This window comes from Aythya marila (assembly GCF_965140915.1).
Source record: "Aythya marila genome assembly, chromosome: 3".
NCBI classification, from domain to species: domain Eukaryota; kingdom Metazoa; phylum Chordata; class Aves; order Anseriformes; family Anatidae; genus Aythya; species Aythya marila.
Window position 1 is genome coordinate 57,785,483 of NC_139044.1, and position 24,746 is coordinate 57,810,228.

At 43.7% G+C, this 24,746-nt stretch overlaps 1 protein-coding gene across 2 annotated transcripts; it reads right to left on the bottom strand.

Moving 5' to 3' along the window:
- Positions 1-20,586: 20,586 nt before the first annotated feature.
- Positions 20,587-24,026, bottom strand: ABRACL (ABRA C-terminal like). Of its 2 annotated transcripts, none has more exons than XM_082757762.1 (3): positions 23,955-24,026; positions 22,299-22,365; positions 20,587-21,143 (listed from the first exon to the last, which is right to left on the bottom strand). In XM_082757762.1, exons 2-3 carry the CDS (start codon positions 22,357-22,359, stop codon positions 20,959-20,961), a joined length of 246 nt encoding a protein of 81 aa, XP_082613888.1. In that variant the 5' UTR covers positions 22,360-22,365; positions 23,955-24,026; the 3' UTR covers positions 20,587-20,958. The 2 variants fall into 2 exon arrangements, with proteins under 2 accessions (XP_082613888.1, XP_082613887.1); XM_082757761.1 differs by lacking the exon at positions 23,955-24,026 and adding an exon at positions 23,096-23,313.
- Between the last annotated feature and the right edge of the window lie 720 nt (positions 24,027-24,746).

Below are 24,746 nucleotides of genomic sequence, written 5' to 3' on the forward strand. Positions count from 1 at the left end.
TGGAAGCATAGGATAGCAAAGAAAAAATTAGATTAAGGTTAAAACAGTGAAAAGTCAAACCCAGACCTCTGCAGTTCTCCTGCACAACTTTAAAATGCTCACTCAAGTCCAATTTCAAGCTGATCAAATAAAACCACTCATAACCAAGAAAAAAAAAATAATAAAAGGTTCTTTGCAGGAGACAAAATAGTCTAATTTGAACTGTTTGTTTTACTGCTAGTTTTCATTTTCCCCTATCCAGATACCAGGATGCCACTCACCCAGGTGGCTGAAAAGTCACTGCTAGGCTCCAGGAAATTTTTTTCTTTCAAAAAAAACCTCCCGCAGAAGACAAACAGATCCCTCATCCTCTGCCTCTGCAGTCCCCATGTGTGGTTCCACTGGCACTGCAGTGCTCGGCATCACCTCCCATCCTTGGTTATTGAAGCACCCGGTGCCTGCCCAGGAACGCCTGCGCAGCAGCTCCCCTGTCCTCCACGGCCTTGGCTGAGACTCAGAAATGCAACGGCGGATGTGAGAGATGAAATGACATTGGTTTTTCAACCTGCTCTCTCTTTTCTGCTCTTATAATTTCTCCCAAGTAGTGTTATACGAGTCCTTCCAATGTTAAAGACAATGAGAGCTGTGTTTCCCAAAGCATCTTTCTCCTTAATGTGGAATAATGGTGAGCAGGCTGTTCTAGTTGCAGTTGGTCAGTGAAGTTTGCCAGGGAAAAGTGGCTTAATCAGAAAATATGAGCGCCTCAGCTCAGAAATGATTTGTGGCAGCTGACTGAATGGAGCCTCTTGCGAAGCCCTGAGTATTTTTTTAAGTCCCAGGAGCTCCAGTTCCAGAGAAGCACATTCAAGCCTTTTGCAACTACTGAGGGAAAATTGGTGGCATTTGTAACCTTCACCGCTGCTATTCAGAAGAGGGTAGGTGATGAAGTTAGAGGAAATTATATCAATTTCACATAGTTATTGCTGAGATGACAGGCAGTTCACAGATTTTCCAAGGGAATATTGCGTGTCTGTGAAAAATATCCTTATTGTAGGAAATTGCAACACACAAAATTATCCACAACCTGGAAGGTTTTCCATGTCTCTGTTAGCATTTCTTCTGGTCATTTCTTAACAAAACAAAAACAAGACAGCCTGCCCCCCTTCCCTTCCTCTCCCCCTTCCCCCCCCCCCCCCCCCCCCGAAAAAGAAAAAAAGAAAAAAAAGAAAAAAAAAGGCACAATATGTAATCTGTAAGCTGTTACTTGTTACTCATTCCTTGAATAATGGATTCTATTTTTCACAAAGGCCCCAAGCAATGCACAGTCAAGTCTTCTTGGCATCTGCAGGATGGTGCCACACCAACAACCATTGCAAAGGAATCAGCAAAGATTACTCTTGTGGTGTTTGCTTCTTAAAAACAGGGATGTATTTCAAAACATGCAGTGGGGAAGCATTTGCCACCCCTGCTGTCTGGCTCTGGCTCCGAGGGTAGGGACACAGGGTCAGCCTCCTGCCATAACTAACTACGTGTAAACATCTGGGTTTGGGGGTTTGTGCTGAGCTCTCAGGAGATGGGTTCTGCTGTTGCTAATTGCTGTTACTCGTTTGAACAGGAAGATTGTTTTAGAAATCTGCGGAAGGCAAACTACAGAGGACTGTGGAGCTTTACATGAAATTAAGAGAAGTGCTGTTGTGTGTAATCCCTTGTGCTCAAGTGAGCTTGAGCACTGACAATCAGAACTGAAGGACCTGACTCCAGCAAAGCAGGAGCATGAGGTTCAGCCTGTACCGAGCCTGGTACCTGCTGCATTTCCCAGCTTTGTGACCAGGTGGCTGCAGCTGCATCCTGGACACAGGGTTTTCCCGAGCGCAGCCACTGCAGCAGGCTTACCTTCTTCCCAGCACAAAGGGAAAGCCCTGTTGGTAACAGCCACCAGCTATGGCATGCTGCATTTCTGGAGACACCGCCGAGTTTTGCAGTAAGTAAGGGCACCTTGCTCTTCAAGCAGCAGGGCAGCACTCGCTATGCTCCCAGCACCCTCGCTCCTGCAAACAGATGGGCCGTATGCACAAGTTAGGTTTCGGGTGCATTCAGCTATCAAAAGCAATGACCGAAATCACCACCATGTCTACAAAGAATAATGAGGATTAGAGTCCAGCCCAGCGTGCCGGGAGGCTCATTTGCATTCCCTGGTCTGGCTGCTCCCCTTTTCCCCTTGTATGAAAGCAGCACCCCACTCGCACATGTACGGCTGTCTGTCCCTCAGACAAGAGCGCTAAAAAGCTTTCATTCATGGGAGGGCAAAAGATCGTGTTCATCACAGCTCTTTGATGCATAATTCTTACACATCTCATATTTCTGCCACAATTATCATTTAATTTATGCCTCTCCAGAAAAATGCACCAGTCATCTCAGTGGTCACCCTGTTTATCGTCTCCGGCTGTGAGAACTGGTACCAGCCAGGTGCAAGGACAATGCCTGGCTATTAATTTCTCTGCACCAGCTGTTCCCCTCAGCATGCACCAAGTCTGGGTCCTGCTGATGAGAACCCTGTTACGGCTGCTGCTGCGAGTTTAATTTTATTTTAAGAGCTCATCCAGACTGCTTGTTCTGGAAGCATGTGTATGTATAGCAAGGGGTAAGTATATTTTGTAGAAATGTGTATTCCAGGCTTTAAATCTCTCATAGAATAGCTTGTAAATCTGTGAGCTTTTCTTTTCTTTTTCCCTCCAGGCCCATGGGAGATGTGGGTTGGTAGGATGCAATAATTAGCAGTAGTGGATTGTTAACCTACCGTAGCCGCCCATCACGTTCTGTGCTCCAGCATATGGCTCAAACCGTGACTTAAATCCCAAGTGACAGCAGTCACAAGTCCAGTACCTGACAAAAACAGGTGGATGCCAAAAAAAGAGCCTGCACTACATCCCAGCTCTACAAAGACCCCCTAGCCAGCAGGAACCCCCTGCCTTGGACCTGCTTACGAGCCCAAATACCAGTCTGCAGGGGGCAGCTTGAAGGTCCAAGGACAATGCCCATTTGGGCATCTTCTTACATGGACACGGACCAAAAAGAGGAGATAGTGCTATTGTTAAGGAGTTCCTAGTGAATGGGTGGCAAAGGAAAGAAAATAAAATTGGTGTCATGAGGACTTTGAAGCCCATATTGGAGATCCAGTCTCTAGTCACTTGCTTTAAGGAGAATCAAATCCGTAGTTTCCCATTTAAAAATCAAATAAGACTGTGTTTTCAGAGAGTTTCTGGTTCTGGTTTCAAGTTCTGCTGTTCACCAAAACATTATGTGTGAGATTTTAGAAAATTGCTTTGAACAAGACATTTTGTAACAAAAGTGGAGATATAATTTGCAGCTGTAGGAAAACAATGAAAAAAAAGGGGGGGGGCAGAAATTAAACTGGGAAAATCTTAGGCAATGATGTCATTGACAGATGTCTTCCAACTAATTGCTTTTAATTTAATTTTTCAAGTAGTTTTCCTTCCAAACCTTTTGCACGAATATTAAATGGAAACAAAACCTACTGCCTTATAGCTATGCCAGTTAAATTTAACTTACACCAGTGGAGATTTTCCTTCCCCTCTTCCTTCTCCCAACTCAGTCTATTCTATTCTAAGTCAAATTTCCCCACCAAGGGATGTAATTCTGCTCCTAAGATTTCTGCTTGCTTCCCCCAGCTAAGAGAAGGAACTTGCCAGTACTTCGACCTTTCTGTCCCTGCTAATCTAACTTGACCAGTAGATGCCAAAGCTAGCTTAGTTATTTTGTATTTTTCCAGTTTTATCTGCCTATAGTCTGTTGTTCTTTGTGTAGACTCAGGTGTCTGCAGAGTAGCACGTTACCTTCTTCTACAGGCTAAACAAACAAAAAAAAGAGACTAAAAGTATGCTCCTAAAGACAGTAATAAACCCCCTGAATAAATGAAGCCACCAGCTTCGAGAGCCCACTCAGAAACAGCTTCAGTTTTAATAGACCTTGTGTTCGTGACTCAGATGTGCGCACACAGCCCATTAAACTGTCGGTTCACGCAGAGACACAGCAATCGGGACCGCTGGCTATTTTCTGTGAGTATTGGCTCTCGGCACGGGAGGTCAGCGTTCTCATCTCAGCAGTTCCACAAGTTTGCAGTGTGGTGTAGAGCAAGCCAACCTCTCTCTCTAGCTTAAGATTCCCCCTTCCTTAAAATAAGGACTGTTGTGTGGCTGTCCCTTGTAAAATGCCTTGAAATCTGTGTATGAAGTCAAACCTAACACTGAAAAATCACCAACAGTATGCATTTACACAGAGATTTCTAACAACCTCCAAAAGCTATCCTAAAATTAAACAAAAACACACACATTCACTCATGAATATTCTAATTAGATAAAGCTGTCTGAAAAGAACACATTTCCAGTACGTCTTTTTTATAATTTGCCTTTTTATTTTTATTTTCAGTTTTGGACCAAATCAGAGCAAACTCGGAAGTGATTAATATTTCCTGCAACTGGGATGTTCCAAGGAAAGGAAAACAAAAACGAAACAAAATAAAAAACACACAGAAATAGAAGAAGGACAGTTTCAAAAAAAATAATTACATTCCCAAGTGAATCATGCACTGTAGACAATGGGTGCCTCAGGTAGGAGGTAAGGAGGAAAAGAAAATTAATCTTGCAGGATGCCTGCAGAGAACCAGATGCACCTCATGCATTTAAATTACTATTCCTCTTCTTTTTTTTATTTTTTTTTTCTATTTTTTTAACCCTAACCCTTAGCCAAAATTCCAGATTCTGTAGTTATTTTATGTCAGGAAGAGCAATTAATGATAAGAGAGGTGGACATCATTGTAGTGAGCTGGAGGTGGCCACTCAGAAGGGGCAGCTCCAACCCCGGGAGGTTTTCCCAGGCCAAAACGTGTCCTTGGCCATCCCTCCTGGCAGGGCTCTCAGGCAGGGCTCATGGGGACACCATGCAGGCAGTGGGTCGGGATGACGCATGTAGGGTTGTGCTGGGTAAAGGTGGTCAATAACTTCCCACAGGCATCAGCAGCATCTCGGCCTCACACAGCAGCCACTGCTGGGTCTCAACACACCTCCACGCAACCTGAACCTTCTGTGTTGCTGCAAGAAAAAGCCTGTTGTTTAACTCCAGAGGAAAAGTGGATCATGTGTCACAGATGATCTCACCAGGAAGCATGCACAAACTCAGTACAAATGAAAATAGGGAAAACACAGTATAGATATAAATTCTAGAACCCAAAATAATCTGGTACCAGGCAAAAAGGAGAAACTAGAAGAAAATTGAGAGGTCTTTTTCATTCTCTAATGCCATCACTCCTTGATTTCTCCAAGTGACCCTGGGGTGGATCATTAAGACTCCTTTCTTTGCTGTCATATAGGCGGAGGCACCACAGGAAAGTGAGCTCAGCATTGGGAACCATGGGGATGCTGCGGTCTCCGTCATTGTGGTAAGACTCCACAGAGCTTTACGGAGGATAACCCCAGGTACATGATCAGAAGGGCAGAGAGAGTGAGAGTTACCTTCAGTCTTTGGAAAAACTGAGGATGGCTGAAGTTTCTTGGAAAAAATGAGCTTTTTTTCTCTCCAAGTTTTCTCATTTCTAATAAGCAAGAGTACTTGTGTCAGGTATTGAGTTTAGTTTTAGGTTGCAGTGTTGTTCAGTGCTCCGGTACAAAAGTCAAATATATTTAACATCCAGGCCTGTAAATCCTCTGCAGTGAAACAGAAAAAAAAAAAAAAAAAAAAAAAAAAAAAAAGGAAGTTACAGAACAAAGACCAGCTAATGGGAGTATATGCATGAACGGCCTGTAGCGTTTTCTCATTAACTGCTGTGCTGATTTATATTGTTGTCATCACAATCTTTTGGTATTGTTTCATTATATTCACTGAATATTGTTACAATTAGACTGAAATTTGTCTTCATGAGAGACATTGCCCTTGCTGGAAGCATGATATTCCTGGGCAACCTGTGATACAATTTGGCACTCAAAGCTGCCAGCTCACACCCGCTCTATCTTAATCGCTCTGCATAGGGTGAGTTTAACCCGGTGGTTTCAAAATACCCCTGTCTGCACTAATCCCTTGGATAAAAGGCAGACACAGACCTTTGCACAGGACTGAGGAAGGGAAGATGCAGACACCCCCTGCCCGCAGCTCCCTGGTGCAGGAAGGAGGATGAAGGATGAAGGAGGATGAGGATGAAGGATGGAGGCTGGCCACTGTTGCTGGCTTTCATGCTCACACTGCCAGCAGCAGCCCAGGGGATGTATGCATGTGTTGTGACTCTCACACTCTGCACATCAGACAGTTAAAAAAGACCAAATAATCATTATTTCACTTTGCCACCTTAGTAAATACTGTTACCCTCACCTTACCTACAGGAAAAACGAGTCATCAAGCTATTGCCAAAAGAGCTGGGGCCAGTGCCAGGACTGAGAAACAGGTATCCAGAGTCTCAAGTTTGCTGGCGCTTGCCCAGCTTCTCTCAGACAACAAAACTGATTTCCCATGGAGTCAGACTCCATTTGGCTCCTCTACAGCAGAGGAAGGTTGCAGCCAACCTGTCCTGATATCCCATGGATTGCCCTGGGCAGCAGGACCCTGCAGAATCCCCCTCTTTGCCAGGAGCACATTGTGCTTCCTAGCATTTGGCTTCTCCTCAATCATTCATCACTTGTTGGGAGGAGCTGAGGGCTTGAGGAGCCACATCAGTCCATGCTCTGTGAGGGATTCTGGATAAAAGTGCAGGTCCCTGCCTCTCTCCATGGGAGTCTACATTTGATGACTCAAGTCCCGCCTTTTAGCCCTGCAGCCCCATGCAGTAGCAACAGAGGCTTCCAGTTGCATCTATAAAACCAAAGCAGCAGGCACAAAAAATAACACTGACAAGCTGTGAAGACAAGCTAATGTTTCATTTCTATTTAATTTGCAGAATTTTGCATACATGCATGCAAACTTAGGTGCAGATTAATGCTTCTCATTAAAAATAAATAAATAAATAAAAAATAACAGTAGCCTGGACTTTTCTTCAACTCAAGTGTCACAGAAGATGCTTCACAGGTCCCATATCCACCCCTGTCCTTTTCAAAGGCAGACCAACGCAAACGTCTTGCCCCTGTAAGTTGTAAGTCAGCTTGCCCTGCAGACTTGCTGCCTGTAAGCCCACGAGACTGCCTGTCTTGAAAAAAGCCAGCAGGTGTTCACCTTGAAGTGCTTCCCTCTTGCAACAGAACAAGGAAAGAAAATATTATAAATAAATAAACAGACAAACAAACATCAAACTTAGCAGAGAAAACAAATGCTTGGCCAAGCCTGGAACTCTGAGGGAGACACCAGCTGATTTATCCTACTAACACATCAATAATTCTCCATGCTACAAAAAAAAGTCCGGTTCAGCTTGTTTGCTGTCCTGGCTTTGGGGCTGAAATCCCCCAGCCACATCCTCAGGAAGGAATCTCTTTATCAAAAAAACTGTGCTCTTTGCATTGCAAGTACTGCACGTAGCTGATATTGCCCTTCCACGATACCCTTTAGGTGACTGGCTGTAGCAATGAGCCAGCAATGTGGCAACAGCAGAATTTAGCCCCGGTTTGATGGGATAAGGCAAGTACAGATAATCTGTCACATTTGGGAGGGCTAACAACAATGAGGAGGTCTCTGTGGATATTAGTAGCTCAGTGGGAAAACTCTGTGGATCTATGAGAAAACAAATGTGATACAACAAAGGGAATATGAGGTAGAGACAGGGATTTGAACCTGGCCTGAGGAGTCCACCTCCAGACAGAACCAGCACAAGTGACAGTGGCGTTTGTGTACACAAGGACAATGAGGACACATCTTGTGCTTGCAGCTGGCTGGGGAAGGCTATCAGCTCTGCCTATTTCCTTCTGGAAAGTAAAAAAGGCACCCTGTTCTGCATTAAAAATTAAAATAATAAAAAAGCAAAACTGGAGAATTTCCACACTGGACACTTCTTAGGCCACCTGTGCAAATACCTTTGTATCCATTGGCAACAAATCCCCAAGGTCCATCTGCTTCCAGCCAACACACCGACACCCCCTGATCCAGCTCTGCGTGCTCTTACTTTATGCCCCTTCATTTTACCAGATCATAGAAAGGGAGGAGGAGGGAGAAATCCATGAGATTTACTTTAATCCCTGAATGCAGCTTTGGATCTGCTTTGTATGGTGTCTGACCCACCTTGCCTGTAGGAGCAATGCCCCATGCTGAACGGGTGACTCGATCCTGCCCATGAGAGGAACGAGGAGAGAAGGAAGGGCAGCGAGAAACAGAGGCACTGTGTGGTTTAGGTAAGCATAATACAGCAGAGGCAGTGTTTGTGATTTATGCCAAAAGATTTCCACCAGTTTTCTTGGCTTTTTTTTTTTTTTTTTTTTTTTAACTAAAACTTGCTGAAGTAAGGAGGCAGAGTGCGATTTTACAGACTCAGACACATTTAGCTGAATGATAGAGCAAAAAGCTTGGGAAATACCTTTCACATTCAAATGCACAAAATAATATGTCTTGTAGTTTGTATCAGCCTGGCTTTCTGCATGCCTAGGATTTAAATGTAAATCTTTGCCAAACGTAGGAGTTTTTAAGAGTGTTAATCACATAGCCCTTTTTACAGCGTGCGAAGTGATTTGAACTCATTGGGGAGCATTAATACCTCGTGGGGAGAGTTCCAGGTTGGAAGACTGCAGTTGCAGCACTGCTGAAGGATATAAATCACTTCAGCTACAGCAGAATGTGATGATTCGAAACCATCAGCTTTGGAAATGGAAAAAAGGCGTGATCTTGAAAGATTCAAACCACTTTGAATATGCTGAGCCCAGTCCTCCAGCTCTGATTGAGACATATGCAACAAACATCAAAGCACAAGCTGTGAGATCAAATACTTTCTGCTGGAAAACTTTCAGTAAAACTTAGCCTTTCTAGCTCTGCATGTATTTAGAAACACTGGGCCTAATTGTACAGCAGTTTGCGCTTGGCGTAATCACCACTGTTGTGCAAACTGAGCATAAAACACCTCTTTTGATCCAGTAATAATTGTACATCATTTTGCCATCTTTGTGAGGTGCAAAGCCATGGTGAACGAGTGCTTTTATTCTGTAAGGAGAAAGAAGTTAGAGTGACACTTTTCTCACTTCCACAAGATTGCCAGGCTATAATAAGCAGGAAAAGATGGCAAAACGAAGGATGCCTGCAAAATTGTGGAAGTTACATAAAATGGAAGTAGAAAAAATGGAAGCACAGCAGCTTCACTCCCACTAGTAACATCAGATGGAGAACAGGTAAACATCATCATCTTTACTGTTTTGTCCTTTAACCTTGCTCACAGTCAGTCTTGAGAACTGCAGGGAAAGCACAGCTTGCAACTGTTTTATGTGTTATTTATGCTAGACCTGCCCTGCCTGAGAGCTCTAGTGTGCTAATGGGAAATTTTAAGAAAGGAAAGCTCTAAACAGGATTCAAGAACAAATAGTTGTCAATTATTGATGCTCAGTATGATGTAATTAGTGACAGTGGATCAGACAGGATGCTTTAAACATTACACTCACTTCTTAAAACCATCGTTTATCCTCAGAGAAGACTAAGTTTACCAAATTTCTAAGCATACCAAAATCATTCTTCTCCTGAACAAGTTTCCCTGCGTTTTGCCATGACTTAGTTCAGCAGTAAAGCTGGTAGGAGAACAAACTGGACTTGTATGTGCAGGTTGTGAGGAGCTGTGTATTCAGCTCAGTTAGTATTTGCTATTGCAAAAGATGTCTGACCTTTTTGGAGGAGCTCAGTCGCTACTGCTGCCTTGTAGCAAGCCTCTGCAAGTTTGGAGGGGAATGGTGACAAATGCTCTGCCTGCCTTCCACGGAGCTCCATTCAAGCTGGGATGACAAGCAGCATTTTCTAGGTTGCCACAGACCTTCTGCCATCAGCATTTGCACACACAAGATCCTGCTGAAATAACTGAGCAGAAGCCCTATCAAAGACAAGAAATTGCATATTTTATATCCTTGGGAAATGCATATGCATTAAATATACCTGTGTGTGAGTGTGTGCACGCGTAAGCACATGTGTATATATGCTTATCGATATGTAACTGTTGATACTGATATGTATATATGCTCTTACTAAACACACTACTTACATAATGTGCTCTAAACTGAGGTTAAACATGTCAGAATTATCAATGATACCTTCCACACAGCCTTAGTTCAGTTTCTTGTATACGTGCAATGGGAGATAACCTTTAATTATTATTATTAATATTTTCCACAGGGATCTTGTCATAGGGTGAGAACTGTGAAAAGGAATAGAAGCAAGACTGGGAAGTAATGATGCTCCTTGCTTCATTTGCTCCATCGTGTAGGAAATGAAACTTCTGCAAAGACCAAAAGCAGGAGATTGCAATAGAGAGCATGGCTTTTGGAATAAAGCAAGTGAATATTTCAAAATAAAATTCAGTTGTATGCCTGCAACTACTACAGACTTCCTCCCCAACCATAACCACAGCTCCCTCACTCTCTTTCACTGGCAGTGAATCTACAGTTTAGACAGGGCAAAGAAGTATGAGAGTCAGTATAATATGGGCCAGTATTGCAGCATCTGTCAGATGCAAGACTGAATCTAAGAAAAGGAAGGTACAAAAACAGGACACAGCACCAAGTGGGATTATGTAGCTATTAATATCCTAACTCCATGTGATATGGTACAGTTCTTCCATAATAGAAAATTTGCAGTTGGCAAAATTCCCCTGGGACATCTTCTAAGCTCCACGGTAATGTATGAAACACGCAAGTTTTCTGAAAGACCAGTCACTTTGTTTGAAAACAACTACAGAAAGTGCTTCCCCAGTTCTCCTTGCTATAACCACCTGTAAGATAGAAGACTGTATCAGATGTGAGTCAAGTAGCTGTTCATAGCACTCGGTAAGAGATAAAGACTTGAAAGCATCTCTGCAGTGCTCCTGACCAGGGGACCACTCTACGTGGAGAACTCAGTGACCCACATCAGTGAACCTGAGCAGTCCAACAGCACATGTGCTGCTTGTGCTGCTCGTACAGAGTGATTTTGGGGGCTGCGCTGCCCACATCCTAGGCCACAGGACAAACCTGGCTGCCTCGCCGCAGCAGAGGAACCTGCAGGCATCTCTCACTCACTGCTGGCAATTAGGCCACCTGCGTGGTCTTGCCTTTGACTGGGAATGCAGCAACAAGTTCTCATAAGAACATGGTTTAGGAATAGGGTTGTTTTCTTGTAAAGAAAATATTTCAGAGGGCCAAAGAGGAGGAACCTCTCCATGGAGGGGATCTGCACAGCATGTTGTGGAAAAATCCATCTGGGGCCTGCCAGATGCTGCATAAATACCTGGTGTCTATCATCTCAATTACTCACTATTTATATTCCTCTCTTTATTGTGCATCATTAAAATGACTGTTTTATGAAGCCACTTGTCCCCTTCTACTCATGAGGTCCCACCTGGGGTACTGCATCCAGGTCTGCATGCATAGACTTATCAAAGAAACAATATTTATTTCAAAGAATTTCCAGCAAAAATCCCTGGTGCTACCCAGAAAGGCAGATGGCTGTCTCTTTGATCAGCTACCTTTAACTTTTTCCAGTGAGGGAAGAGACAGCCACCTTTTTGGGCAGTCACCCCATGAGCCACATCTCAGAGCTGTGGTGGAGAAGCAGCACACTGCATGCCACCAAGCAAGGAGGAGCAGAGTGAGTGTCCCCACACCATGTCCCCCACTCCACTTCCCCACCACATCACTGCGGGCAGGACTGGGCTGCTCACGTGGCAGGGGTTCAAATCACAATAAAAGACTGCATCTAGAACATTATTTAATGTCTGAGCTGTGGCCTTGGTACCACCCATGGTATGGTGTCACTAATCCATAGTACGGTGCCACTAACTGTGGTTGGCCATGAAGCCATAAGGTCATGACATTATGCCTGGATGTCTCACAAACTACTTGTGCAGAGGATGTGGACATGCATAAACAATGAATGCAGTTATTATATCTGTGATTTTCATTCTGACTGTCCCCTTGCTTCTGTAGCCATGGTCATACTCTTGTAACATAGGAATGGCCCCATTGACTGCTAAACACTGGCAAAAATAAATGTCCTGTGAAATCCAGAAATATTCTTAGAAATTTGATGCAAAAAATGTATTTTTCTTGTGACCTCACCTTAACCATAGAATACTCTCAGGTTTTAGATTTTAAAAACCTTGCCCTCATCCTGTAGACAGTAGCTTGAAGACATGACCCATTTGCAGTCAGAAAAAAAAGGATAGCTGAGAAGAGACTCAGCCACTCTTTACAAAAGAACTTTCTAAAACCTCATCTTTACATCAGCCTCTCCATATTTTCACGGCCTGACTCATAAAATGCTGAGTATGTGTGGGAGAGGTAGAGTGGGAGTGAAGGGATGGCACTGCCATTTTAAAAATGATTATAAATAGATAAAACACCAACTGTCTGCATTTTACCCTCAAGACATCATTAACTGGCCAAGATTGTTGCTATCATCTATAGCCTGTAATAACATAGATGGGCAAAGATGATTAGTTTTCCGTCTTAAATTTAAAGGAGACTGTCATAAAGCTTGACAGCAACATACACATACACACATTGCAAGGTATGGCACAAATCAGGATTTTTGTAGACAGTTTCAGCTATGTTTCTTTTTTCACTTAAAATTGAGATTAACATAGCAACTTTAAAAAGGCGCTTGCCTGATTGCTAGCAGTATGTATTAAGGAAGAATTCACAGTATCATTTACTTTGCATTGTTTATACCATTTATTTCCTCTTGCTTCTGTAGAAATAAGCTGGTTTCGATTTCGTTTCTGCAGAACTGCAGAGTGCCTCATGTCTCACCCCAGCTTTCCTGCAGCAGTGCATCTTGACTGTGCTCGGGCTGCAGACCTCAGGGGAATGCGTAACTTCTAAACTCAAAAGCAGAGCCAGCTGTGTTTGGCTGTTTTAAAAATGTAACAGAAGTATGTTGGCTATAGGCCTAAACAAAGTGATGATAATGCGACTTGTGGCTTTGTCATTTTTTTTTAACCTTTCATTTTCTAGCCTGCATATTGTTAGACTTGTATTCAATAATGTCAGCAAAACTGTTGAGATTCTTATTAGGGCATGCATTTATGCATGGGGTCCCGAGGACAATTGGGAGCTCTTTTCCTCACTGTGCAAGGTATTTGACAGGGAACCAGGCTTATGCAGGCTGCAGGCTGCCAAATGTGTTTATAGAGAAGAAAACAATTCTGAGAAGCCACACCATGGCCGTTCCCCTCTATCTAGCCAGCTGCCTGGGCTTGTTTAAACGTAATACAATACAAATGTAAATACACAAAGCGTGCATTGTTTTCTGCAAGGCAAAGTAAGACGGGGGTTCGGGAATCTCACCCTGGTGCATTTGCTTGAGCAAGTTGTTTCCTTCAGTGCGGTTAGCAGAGAAGCCCTGACCAACTCCCCGAGGAGCCTGAGGCACAAGCTTTTATAAAGTGCTCTTTCTCCATCTGCTGACATGTTTTCCAGCACACTCCGTGCCATGCAGGAGGTAAGCACGTAGGGCCAGCAGCTACCTGAGCTTACCTGCTCCAAGCATGCTCCTGCCCCCTCCAAACCAGAATGATTTGCCCAGGTAATGAAAAGTCTCTTAGTGGATCCTCATGAAGAAAATTACAGATGTTTCTGTATGGGGATGAGTGTCCATGTTTCCCAGCACAGATCCTGGGGGAATTCAGGCATGAGTGTGTGCTGATCCCTCACAGACGTAGATCTGAAACAAGCACTTTGATATTCTAACACAAATAAGGTGGCAATATCTCTGGCTATATGGAGTCTCATGCGACTTTGGGTTCCCATGAAAGTTTTCCAGTCAGAATTTAGATGCCTATGGACTTGTAGCTGCCTGAGTACCATGTAGATGCTATGAATCACATTCTTGAATTTAAGTACTCAAATACAACCAAATGTACCAATAACGCAGTTATTTCCATAATTGACTTCTGTTCTGCTGTGGCAAAGTGCTGAACTCCTATGAGATGGTGTTGATTGTCTTCAGCTTCAGTTGTTTCTCTCTTTTTTTTTTTTTCTCTTATTTTTTTTCTTCTTTCTCTCTCTTTTTTTTTTTTCTAAGAAAACTGAAAGCAGACATCCACTAAAATCATACTATGTTTCAAATTACCATTTTTTAAATAAAGTTTTTTAGAACATGACCTACAGAGACAGACAAGAGCCTCTTAACTAGTACAAAGACCTGGCAATCGTATGTCACCTTTCACCAAAGCTTCACAGAAAACCTGCAAGGTATAAACTCTCAATTCACAGAATCATAAAATATTCTGAGTTAGAGGGTTCCTGGCCACAGGGCCACCCAGATATCAGACCCTCTGAGTGTTGTCCAAACGCTTCTTGAACTCTGGCAGCTTGGTGCCAAGACCACTGCCCCGGGCAGCCTGTCCTAGTGCCTGACCACCCTCTGGGTGCAGAACCTTTCCCTAACCCCCAGCCTGACCCTCCCCTGTCCCAGCTCCATGCCGTTCCCTCGGGTCCTGTCGCTGTCCCCAGAGAGCAGAGCTCAGCACCTGCCCCTCTGCTCCCCTCGTGAGGGAGCTGCAGGCCGCCATGAGGCCTCCCCTCAGCGTGCACTGCTCTGGGCTGAACAAACCAAGGGACCTCAGCTTCTCTTCATATATCTTGCCCTCAACATCTTTGTAGCCCTCCTTTGGATGCTCTCTAATAGTTTTATGTCCTTCTATTTTAGTGCCCAAACCTGCACACACTGCTTGAGGTGAGGCTACATCATTTCAGAGCAGAGCTGGACAACCCTTTCCCTTGACCAGCTCTCAGTGCCATGCCTGATGCACCACAGGACATGGTTGATCCTTTGGTTACCATATTGAATCATGTTAAACTTGATGTCAAAACCAGAATCCCTAAATCCCTTTCTGTGGGGCTGCTCTCCAGCCTCTAGTTGCCTGGTTTGTATGTATATCCAGGGTTGCCCCATGTCAGGTGCAAAATCTGGCACCTGCCCTTGTTAAACTTCATGCAGATGGTGATTGCCCAGCCCTATCATTTGTCAAGGTCTCTTTGCAAGGCCTCTCTACCCTTGAGGGAGTCAACAGCTCCTCCCAATTGGGTGTCATCTGAAGACTTACTTAGTTTACCTTCGAGTCCTGCATCCAGATTATTTAAATTCCTCCAGAGTGATCTTCTGCAACATTTAGAAGACTTAGAAAAGACCAGTAAATGCTGCTCACTATACATATATATTTTTTTTCCTATAATTGTCATTTACTGTGCAGTTCCCCATCAGGAAAAAACAGTCCATTCTCGAGTACGTGCCAATACGTTTACATAACATGCATATACAAATACATGGTAGATGCTATTATCCTGTCTGGAGAAACAACTTTAAGGATGGCAAGGTGGCTGTAAGACTTTCAGTGTCATGCAGTGTTGTATGTGAGTGACTTCCAAAAAGGAACAAGGTCATGAAAATGAATCCGCAGCATTTGTGAAAACATCCGTACCTGTCTTTAAGCATTTCTCCAAAAGGATGTTGGGTCTGGACCTGATGGGACAAGAGTCCGGAGGTGCTTCTGTAAGTGGTACCACTCCCTTCTTGGGTACCAGCCTGGTACTTGACCTTCTGGAGTCATGCAGGTGCTCTGCCTGAAATAAGCATCATCTGCATGATATCTACGCTGCATCACAAGATAGGACTTCAGGTGTTTTATTCAAAATACCTGCCAGAAGCCTAGCTTCAGTTACTGAAATATGCATCTGTATTGTATCTGAGGCTAAAGCTGTACTTAGAGTACTACACTGAACTGCCACCCTCTGGAAAACTTTATTAGAACAACTTCATATTGAGTAGTTTATGTAACTAGATCTTAAACGTACTGGCTTTTTAGAAACACTGTTAAGCACTTACCCTTGCCTAACCCATACCATTCTTTTTTAAAAAAGGAGTACCTGGAAATATTGACCATACAAATTCTCTGAAATCATTGTACTGGAGCTACTCCAGCCTACTATTGATTTTATTTGAGAATGCTGAAGGTTTAAAAATGCAGAAGATACCTTTCCTTGAAAATCAAGCCTCAGAAGATCTAAGTTGGTACAAGGGTTGCATCTTTGAGCAAGGAAGAGATTTGTTTTTTAGTGTCAACTGTGACATCAACAGTTTTAACTTCAATCCTGTCTGCACATATTTGAGAGCACTATAAGTATTTCCTTTGTCCTCGTGTTCTCATGTTTTTGTCTTTTTTTTTTTTTTTTTTTTTTTTTTTTTGCGATACTCATTAAATGCATCAAAGGGGTAAATTTGGGTCTTCATTATTAGCTTAGAGGATGGTTTCCAAAGTAAAAAAAAAAAAAAAAAAAAAAAAAAAAAAAAAGACTTGTCTGTAGGCCAGCACAAACAGAGTATTTTGGCATATATCATCATCTTCTGGGTTGCGAAACAAACTATACCATACCGACTTTTGTACTGAGAAGTATTTAGACTTAAATAAGTCATCAGGTCACCAAACTAATTTTTAATCAAGGCAGATCATACGTTGTTCCAGACAGCTGTCAGACATTGAAACATATTTTTGGTCTAGGGGCTCATTTTCCTTTAAATTGTTTGTATTTAAGTCTACCCTTCACAGCTGACATTAGGATTAATTGCTTTCTTACACTCCATAAGAAAAAAATCCATTTATTACAGAGCAAACACGTGCTGTATTTGCTTGAGAAGGACATGAACACTTTCATAACATTTTGCCAGCTTCCGAAAGAAAAGCATATTCATTTTTTGTTGTTGTTGTTTAGTTGGCTGGTCTGCTTTAAATCCTTGAAACCGTGATTCCCACCATACACCAGACATCATATATCAGATGGAGGATTTTCAGGCAGTGGTGAACATGACTCATTACTGATTAATCTTTTGATATCGAGTCATAAGGCCAGGCCTGTGACATTCACTGGTTCATGCTACAGTGGCCTAACAAAAGCTCTGCAACTGTTGAAACTTGCTTACTAACTACTCGGTGCTGCTGGAGGAGAAGAGAATCTCAGCCTGTTTCTGAAACATCCAGCTATGTGTAAATAAAGCTGCTAAGTGTGACTGGCAATATAATCATTTTTTAGCACAGACGAACTTCCTGCTCCTCCTACTCTTCTTCTTTCATTCAAGTGTTTTTTTGTGACAAACCAAGTGAAGACAACCAGCTTTACGCGGATATGAATGGCAAAAGTGGCATGGCTGTCACTGAGAGGAATCCCCTGAAGTGGAAAGAACACCTCCAGAAAAGCTTTGGAGGGGAGATGAGAAATAAGCAAAAACAACACGCATTTTCAAAATTTGTTCCAGCTTGAAAATTGCATAGGAAAGATATTACGGCATATATTTTGACCCTTTGTTTGCTCAAGTTCTCAGCAAAAAAAAACACGCTCACATGAGAAATAGCTGTGACAGTTGAAGTTGCTACCACCCATTGCCAGAGGTTATACAACCCGTGCCTCAGCGAATTTACAGCTTAGCCAAAACTGCTTTGAAAGGCACGTTTATGTTCAGTCACTGGATTTTGCATGGAAACAGCTGAGGTGATTGCACACGCTCCACTCCACAATTACTCCAACAGTCCCTGCTGAAGACATACAGTAGTAACATCTTAAATTGCAACAGCTAGATTTGTTTGTCTAACCTTGCTCACAGATTCCACCATGCACTCATGTCTTACACAGATAGGAAACCAAATTAGTTAAGCCACTCTTTAAATTTCCTAACATCATCGTATGCAGGCAACCACTCTACTGGTCACTCTTTCATGCTGCTGTCAAAGACTTCCTGCTCAGGACAGTCAGGAGATGACACTTGCTGTTCTGGAATCACTGGTGCTCCTGGCCAACCTACAAAACCTCCCTCAGACCCACAGCTGGTAAGGTCACGAACCCCTCACAGGGGACTGCTGATCATCCTGTTGCTCGCAAAAATAGGTAATGGCTTTCCCATACTTAGCTTCTCTATTATTGTGTCAAGTACTCCAGGAACCACATCTTGTATCCAGGCAGTCAGCTGTGGTAATTATTTCCTTCACAGAGGTGTGGTCCCACACGTGAAAAAATAAATAAAAAATTAGAAATGAAGCCATGAGTACTTGCATAGAGCCTAAAGAAGCCTGCACGCTTCTGTGGCCACTGGACACATTGCACAATGCAGTTAGTTCTTGGAGATGCACTCTTGTTCACGTTGTTCCTTGTCTGCTTTGAGAAGCAGAGGGACAATGAGTCTCAGCTCCCCTGAGACATAGTCACAGTCTGCTCTGGTTGTCCCGGGTTTGTTTTAGTGTCAAGTTTCTCTGTCTCTTGCTACCAAGTGTTCCCAGATGCACTGAATACATTTATCAGCACAGTTAAGAGGATAAATCTAAAATGAGGCATAAAAGTCTCTTCATAATCCTGTCTCAGCTCCAGCCCAGCACTGAGCCCTGAATCTACAGTTGCCTCAGTTTTTAAGACGGAGGGAGGCCCATTCTGTGCTTAAGGAGGTGCTATGAACAGAGAACTATAGCCTGGCTGGGGCGAGCTGCTGCTCTCCATGCCAAAACTCACTTCTCAGAACACCGCAAAGCACTCAGTTTGTCAGCATACTCAGGCTATCCTGGGAAGCCAGACAATGACTCAGGCTTTTGACAAAACACAGAGAGAAAAACAATTGTGGTTATCCAGTAACACAGAGTTGCCAGACCTCCTCCCAAATGCGGGGGTCCTGGCCTCTGCCCCGCTTCTTCCCAGCAGCAGGGCACAGCAGTGCGTGCACTCATGCACTCAGGTCTGCAAACAGAATCGCTGACACCAGCGAGCCATGCCAGCAGCCCACGCTGCTTCTGACCACAGCCGTCTTGTACCCAGCCCAGCTCAAGTTTCCCCACGTTCTCCAGATGCTGAGGCCAGCACAGGCAGAGGCAGCCCAGATCTGTTTGCACACAGGATCTCAGCTGTTTTCCTGTTGCACCAAGCAGAGCAAACAGAGATGAAAGGGACAGCAGCTGAGCTTACACAGCTTTGTGGAGAATCCATAATCATGCATGCACTCTCTGCATCTGAAAGTAAAGACTTTTCAAAGTATTTTGCACTTGTAAAAGACAAGTAAAAGACTGCACAAAACACAAACCAACTAAAGGGTGCATACAGGAAAGCTGGAGAGGGACTCTCCATCAGGGAGTGTCATGATACGACAAGGAGTAATGGCTTTAAAGTTAAAAAAAAAAAAAAAAAGTAGATTTAGATTAGATACGAGGAAGTTGTTTACTCAGAGGGCGGTGAGGCACTGGAACAGGTTGCCCAGAAAAGTGGATGTCCCATCCTTGGAGTTGTTCAGGTTGGGCAAGGCCCTGGGCAACCTGGTCTAGTGGGTGAAACCCCTGTACAGGACAGGGCAGCTGGAATTAGTTGGTTTTCCAGGTCCCTTCCAGCCCAAACCATTCTGTGATTCTATGAAACTCACCCACTCAATAACTGCAAGAGCTGTGGGGATGGGCAGCACAGAGCAGCATACTGCTTGCTTACCCACTGCTGCTTTCCCCATGCAGCAACTTTCTCCCCACACAACGGAGTATTTTTGTCTGCCAAGGATTAGCAGAAAGCTAGAAAACCTTCAAAATGGCTTTTTTTCCCCTCTCCTCTCTTGGAGGGATCTAAAGAACCTAAGATTTCTGTGAGGGGAAATAGTCACAACCTAGAGTTGCTGCACCCCTCTTGGTGAAGACTGCATGAAAGCATTCAGGGAGCTCCACACCCACTTCTTCCAGAAGTCTAAGGAAAAAATACAAAGCATATTACATTGCCACGTTGCTAGAGTTGAACAAGGTGGAATATTATTCATGGCTTTCTGTGCACAATCTGGTCCTTGAACAAAATCCGATGCAAGCAAGTGAGCATTTGTCTCTTAAGGATCCGTGAGAAAAATTCAAGACAATACCAAAAATTGCAATTAAAAGGCAATGAGTTTGGAAACTCTAGCTGGAAAACCAACCCGTGCTTACTGTGCGTTTATGTGCTCTTTCCCTTGTCAAACTGAAGAAGCTTTACATCTGCCTTAAACTGCATTCCTCACTGCCATTGCTTTGACAGAGCTGGGAGTGATGAGGAATTGCTGCAGCACTGGTTTGCTTTAGCCACTCCTCCTTACACTAAGGGGAGGAACATCAAGGGGCAGGAAGGGTTGGAGGTTACAGCAAACTCTGTTGAGGAAATTCAGCAGTGTGGGAAGTAAACTGTGATTGCCACACAGAAGCAAATTATTACTAGTTTGTGCTTCATTGAATATGTCGTGCTCAGTTTGCTTACAAACCTGTTATGAAGCCAGACTACTTACACATCCAACTCTTGGAAATAATTTTGCCACGTGATTCAGTCAAAGAATGCCCATTCTTTGGAGTGAGGAGCAGTAACAAAGAAAGAACATTCTATCTTGCTGGCATGCTGCCTGTGAAGTCATTTAACTATGATGCTTATAGAAATTCAGTTTGCCTTCATTTCCGATCGCAAATAAAGAGAGAATCAACCACTGCAATAATTATATAAATCGAAGTATGTGCTTTTATCTTATACTTTCATGGCACGTTTAGATTTGTAAACATTAAGACACCAGTTCTATTTCTTCATATATTGAAAATAACCATCAAGTACATTTAGGAGTATTACCTGAGATTTAAAAAAAAAAAAAAAAAAAAAAAGAACTGGCATTTTTTACCTTAATCGTGTACAGTACTGTTTTAGGAAGAATTACAAAAGGGAATGTTTTTCCAAAATAGGATCATTTCCTTTCAACTATAAAGACATAGAAAATACATCAAAAACACTATAGAATGATCAGCCTGATTCAGAGGATGTTGCAAGTCATTGTCTCAAACAATCCAATTAGCACACAACTGAAATGCAGATTGCATCAGTCCTGCAGTAGTACGATATCAACATTGTCATGAACACCTTGTAAAAGCAGTTCCCCTTGATAAGTGACAATCTTTCGTCGTTTTGCAGCCTTAAGAGTTCCCACTAGGGCTTCAAAGAGGTTGGCACATTTTTCATCAGCGAAGAGCACACCAAATTTCACGCTCACTTGTCCATCAGCATCTAAATCAAAGACACAACATGAAAGCACATGCAGATACTCTTTCAGTTAGGAGATGACTGGGGGAACAGAATTGATAGGCAGTCAGAGTGCTGAAGGTAAGCCCCATAGTATTTCCCAGCTGCGAGTAACCTAACTTCACTTCCACAAGGTTTGACTTCATAATGGGAAACATACTACGAATGCTGATGATTAATGGTAGACAAAGGTCCGGCCTGTCAAGACTTTCCTTTCCCCCCCGCCCCAGAAATTTGTATCAAGGAACATATCTGCTATGTTTATGTTATGAAAGACTGATGTCTTTCTGGAGCCTATGAACAATGCAGGCTATCAAACTTCCTTGAAGCATAAGAAGGAAAATTGTCTTGAATACCTAAAATGTTTAAATACTTTTTTTTTCCCCTACCTATTAATATTTAAGGTTCCTTATGAAGAAGGTATAATGGGAAGTCATTTATCACACAAAGAAAGAATTTTAAAAGGTTAGCTAGGTTTTTCTTAAGCAGCAAACTCTTAAACAGTCATATCAAGTACAAGATTTATGTATCAGGTTTTGAAAAAGAAATGTAATTAAATGAAACTGCATCAGAATTTAAATATGTGAGCAGGTCCTACATCCACAAATTGCACAAATACTTGTAAAGAAAGTGGAGCTTTAACAATGAAAAGCAATCTTAAGATAAAAATCTATATTTTATATAAGTTTAAGCAAAGTTAGGGACTGTAACTCCTGGATTAGAGTTTCAGGCATACAGATCAATTCCCTCTAAATAACACTGTGATGAATATAACTGAAGAACACAACTTTCGAAAAACAGAAGTTACAAAGAAAGGAGGTGAAATATAAAGGTGCCATTTCTTTGAAGACTGCAGCAAGTATCTTTGTCTAAAAAAGGTAATTTTAGATTTGTCTAAAAATGTAGTGGGGGCAGGATTTCAGGTCTGCTTCTTCTCTGCTGCAAAGGCTTAAATGTTTAACTTCACAACAGGACTGCTTAAAGGGATAAGACACAGGGAGCACCGCACAATCTAGCAATACATATATATGGAATATATATTTTCAAGTTACCTGAACCTGCTTAACTAAATTTGCCAGGTTCACAACAGGTTGGTATAACATGATTACATTTGCATGTTCAGAGGTATACAATACTTACTTCTGGTTCCCAGTCGCCGAATCTCCTCAACTAAGAGGGTAATTTCATGTTCCACGTTCATTGTGGTCTAGAACATAAAATAAATTTGTAGCAAAGTTATTAGTAGACCTGTAAATCCTTTGCACGTGTTCATCTTGGCCTGTTCTCTGTTCATCAGGAGTATCACAATATTTTGTAAATCCCAGTTAGCCCAGAGGCACATAATTAGAGGATCTTCTGACATTTTAGCCTTGAAAGGATAAAGAGCCTTCACATCCCCACGTCTGTGGAGAAATGGATAGAAGCTCCCACCTTGGTACCTTCTATACACAAACCCAAGGAACTCATCTCAAAAAAAGGGGAGGGGGGGGGCAGGGAAGAGAAGAAGGAGAAGGTGTTTTTATGTGTTCTTGCTTGGTTTGGCTTTTAAAGCGCTTAGGCCAATCATTATCACAAAAACAAAGCATCCTGCTAACATCACAGGTCTTCAGGGTCCTTGCAACTTTCTGTCAACACCCACAATAAAAAGGGAGCCTCTTCCTTTATGTTTTCCTCTGGGATATAGGATGAAGGTAGGTGAGTGGCCTTGGTTTGCATGTGCATTTAAACCCCACCACAGCTTTCCACTCATGAGACAGCCCAGACATCCAGCTGGTTACAGCAGGTCTGTGCATGCCATGCCTGAAAGGACAGCATCTGCCACACGTCTGCTACCGAGAGCAAAACCCAACCAGAAACAAGCCATGGAAGTGTCCTAAGGCAGCCAGCACTCATCTCCTTTCATATAGATCCCAAGAAGCAAAACTTATCTCATGCACCTCTGCTCTGAAAGTTCCCCCAGTGTGCATCAATGCCTTCCGTCACTTCAGCCACATGCAGCTTGGTAGATAGCAGCACTACAGTCATGGGAAGTACTATTTGGCTACAACACATCCCAGATTAACAACCACAGGCACCTAAAAAGCCGTTTTGTGATGCAGTATAAAAAGCAGCACCAACACGATGCGAAACTCCTTCAGCAAATGTGGGCATTGAAGGAAGGACACGAAACCGTGCCCCACGGGGAAAGCAAAGCATCAAACGCAGCTTCTGCTGGTGCTGGCACACAGGCTGGAACAAAAGCTACAGAGAGCCACCCTGGAGCTCAGCGCTGTCCAAAAGAGTCTCAGAGTTGTGAGCAGAGCGACCACAGCAGTTGTTCAAGAAATAGCATTTCTGCACAGACCTGGTTAAGTAAACGGTGTTAAAAATTAGCATCCGGGTGCACCACAAACCTTTCCTGACAGGAGGGCTCCCCTGCTTTCCCTTTTTATTGAGCTAAAGTAGGCAGCGGGGGCACAGTTCCACCTCCTGACCCTTCACCCATTGGTCTGAGACAAAGAGGTTGACAGAGGCTGAGCTTCAGATCCCAAACTCACTTTAAAAACAAATAAATAAATAATCTTTTTACATGCAAAATTAAGCAGGCTTACTACCAGCAGGGGTTTCAGACCCAGCCTCACCCCCTAACCCACCCTCAGCACCCAAGTGGATGTGAACAAACTAACGCCCAGCACCGCGACCAGCACCGCGCTGCCCCTGCCACCACCTCCTCCCCGAAGCCTGCCTTCAACCCTCCCGGCTACACAAATTCCGCAGCTTATCTGCGTGAGGTGAAGGCGAGGCGCCGCTACTCACCCGCCCGCCGCCGCTGTCTCCCCCCGGAAGGCGCAGGCCGCGGCGCCGGGGGCCGGCTGAGGGCGGTGGCTGCGGTGCCTCGCTCCGCCCGGCCGGAGGGGACGGGGCCGCCCCGCCTCGCCGCCCCCGGCCGAGCGCCTCAGCGCCCTCCTGCGAGGAGCCGGCGCTAGGGCGGTGTGGATCGGCCCCGGTGCCGCCTCGGCACGGCGGTGATCCCCGGCTTGGTGTCAGGGCACCCGCCTGTGGCAAAGGCGTGGATGGAGGTGTCTCGTAGAATCAGTTCCCAACACGTCTGTAACTCCTCCTGCTCCTGCTCCCAACGTAGAATAGTTTAAGTTGGAAAAAGATCAGCAAGTCCGACCGTCACCACAAAACCCACCACTAAACTATGTCCCTTAGTGCCACATCCACACATCTCTTAAATACCTCCACAGACAGGGACTCCACCACTTCCCTGGGCAGCCTGCTCCAATGTTGGACCACCCTCTCTATGAATAAATTCTTCCTAATGTCCAACCTAAACGTCCCCTGGTGTAACTTGAAGCCATGTCTTCATATCCTCTCACTTGTCACCTGTGAAAACTGACTGACAGCCTCCTCACTGCAACCTCCTTTCAGGTAGCTGTAGGGAGTGATGAGGTCTCCCCTCAACCTTCTCCAAGCTAAACAACCCTGGTTCCTTCAGTCACCCCTCACAAGCCTTGTTCTCTAGCCCCGTCACCAGCTTTGGTGCTCTTCTCTACATGCACTCAAGCACCTCAATGTCCTTCTTGTAGTGAGGAGCCCAAAACT

Bases quoted from the DNA above. Each gene is read 5' to 3' on its own strand.
- ABRACL (XM_082757761.1), bottom strand. From the start codon at position 23,125: ATGCACACTGGGGGAACTTTCAGAGCAGAG. The intron at 22,366-23,095 runs GTGCATGAGATA...TTTATGTTCTAG, and splicing joins GGGGAACTTTCAGAGCAGAG to ACCACAATGAACGTGGAACA. The intron at 21,144-22,298 runs GTAAGTATTGTA...TCTTTGATTTAG, and splicing joins TCGGCGACTGGGAACCAGAA to ATGCTGATGGACAAGTGAGC.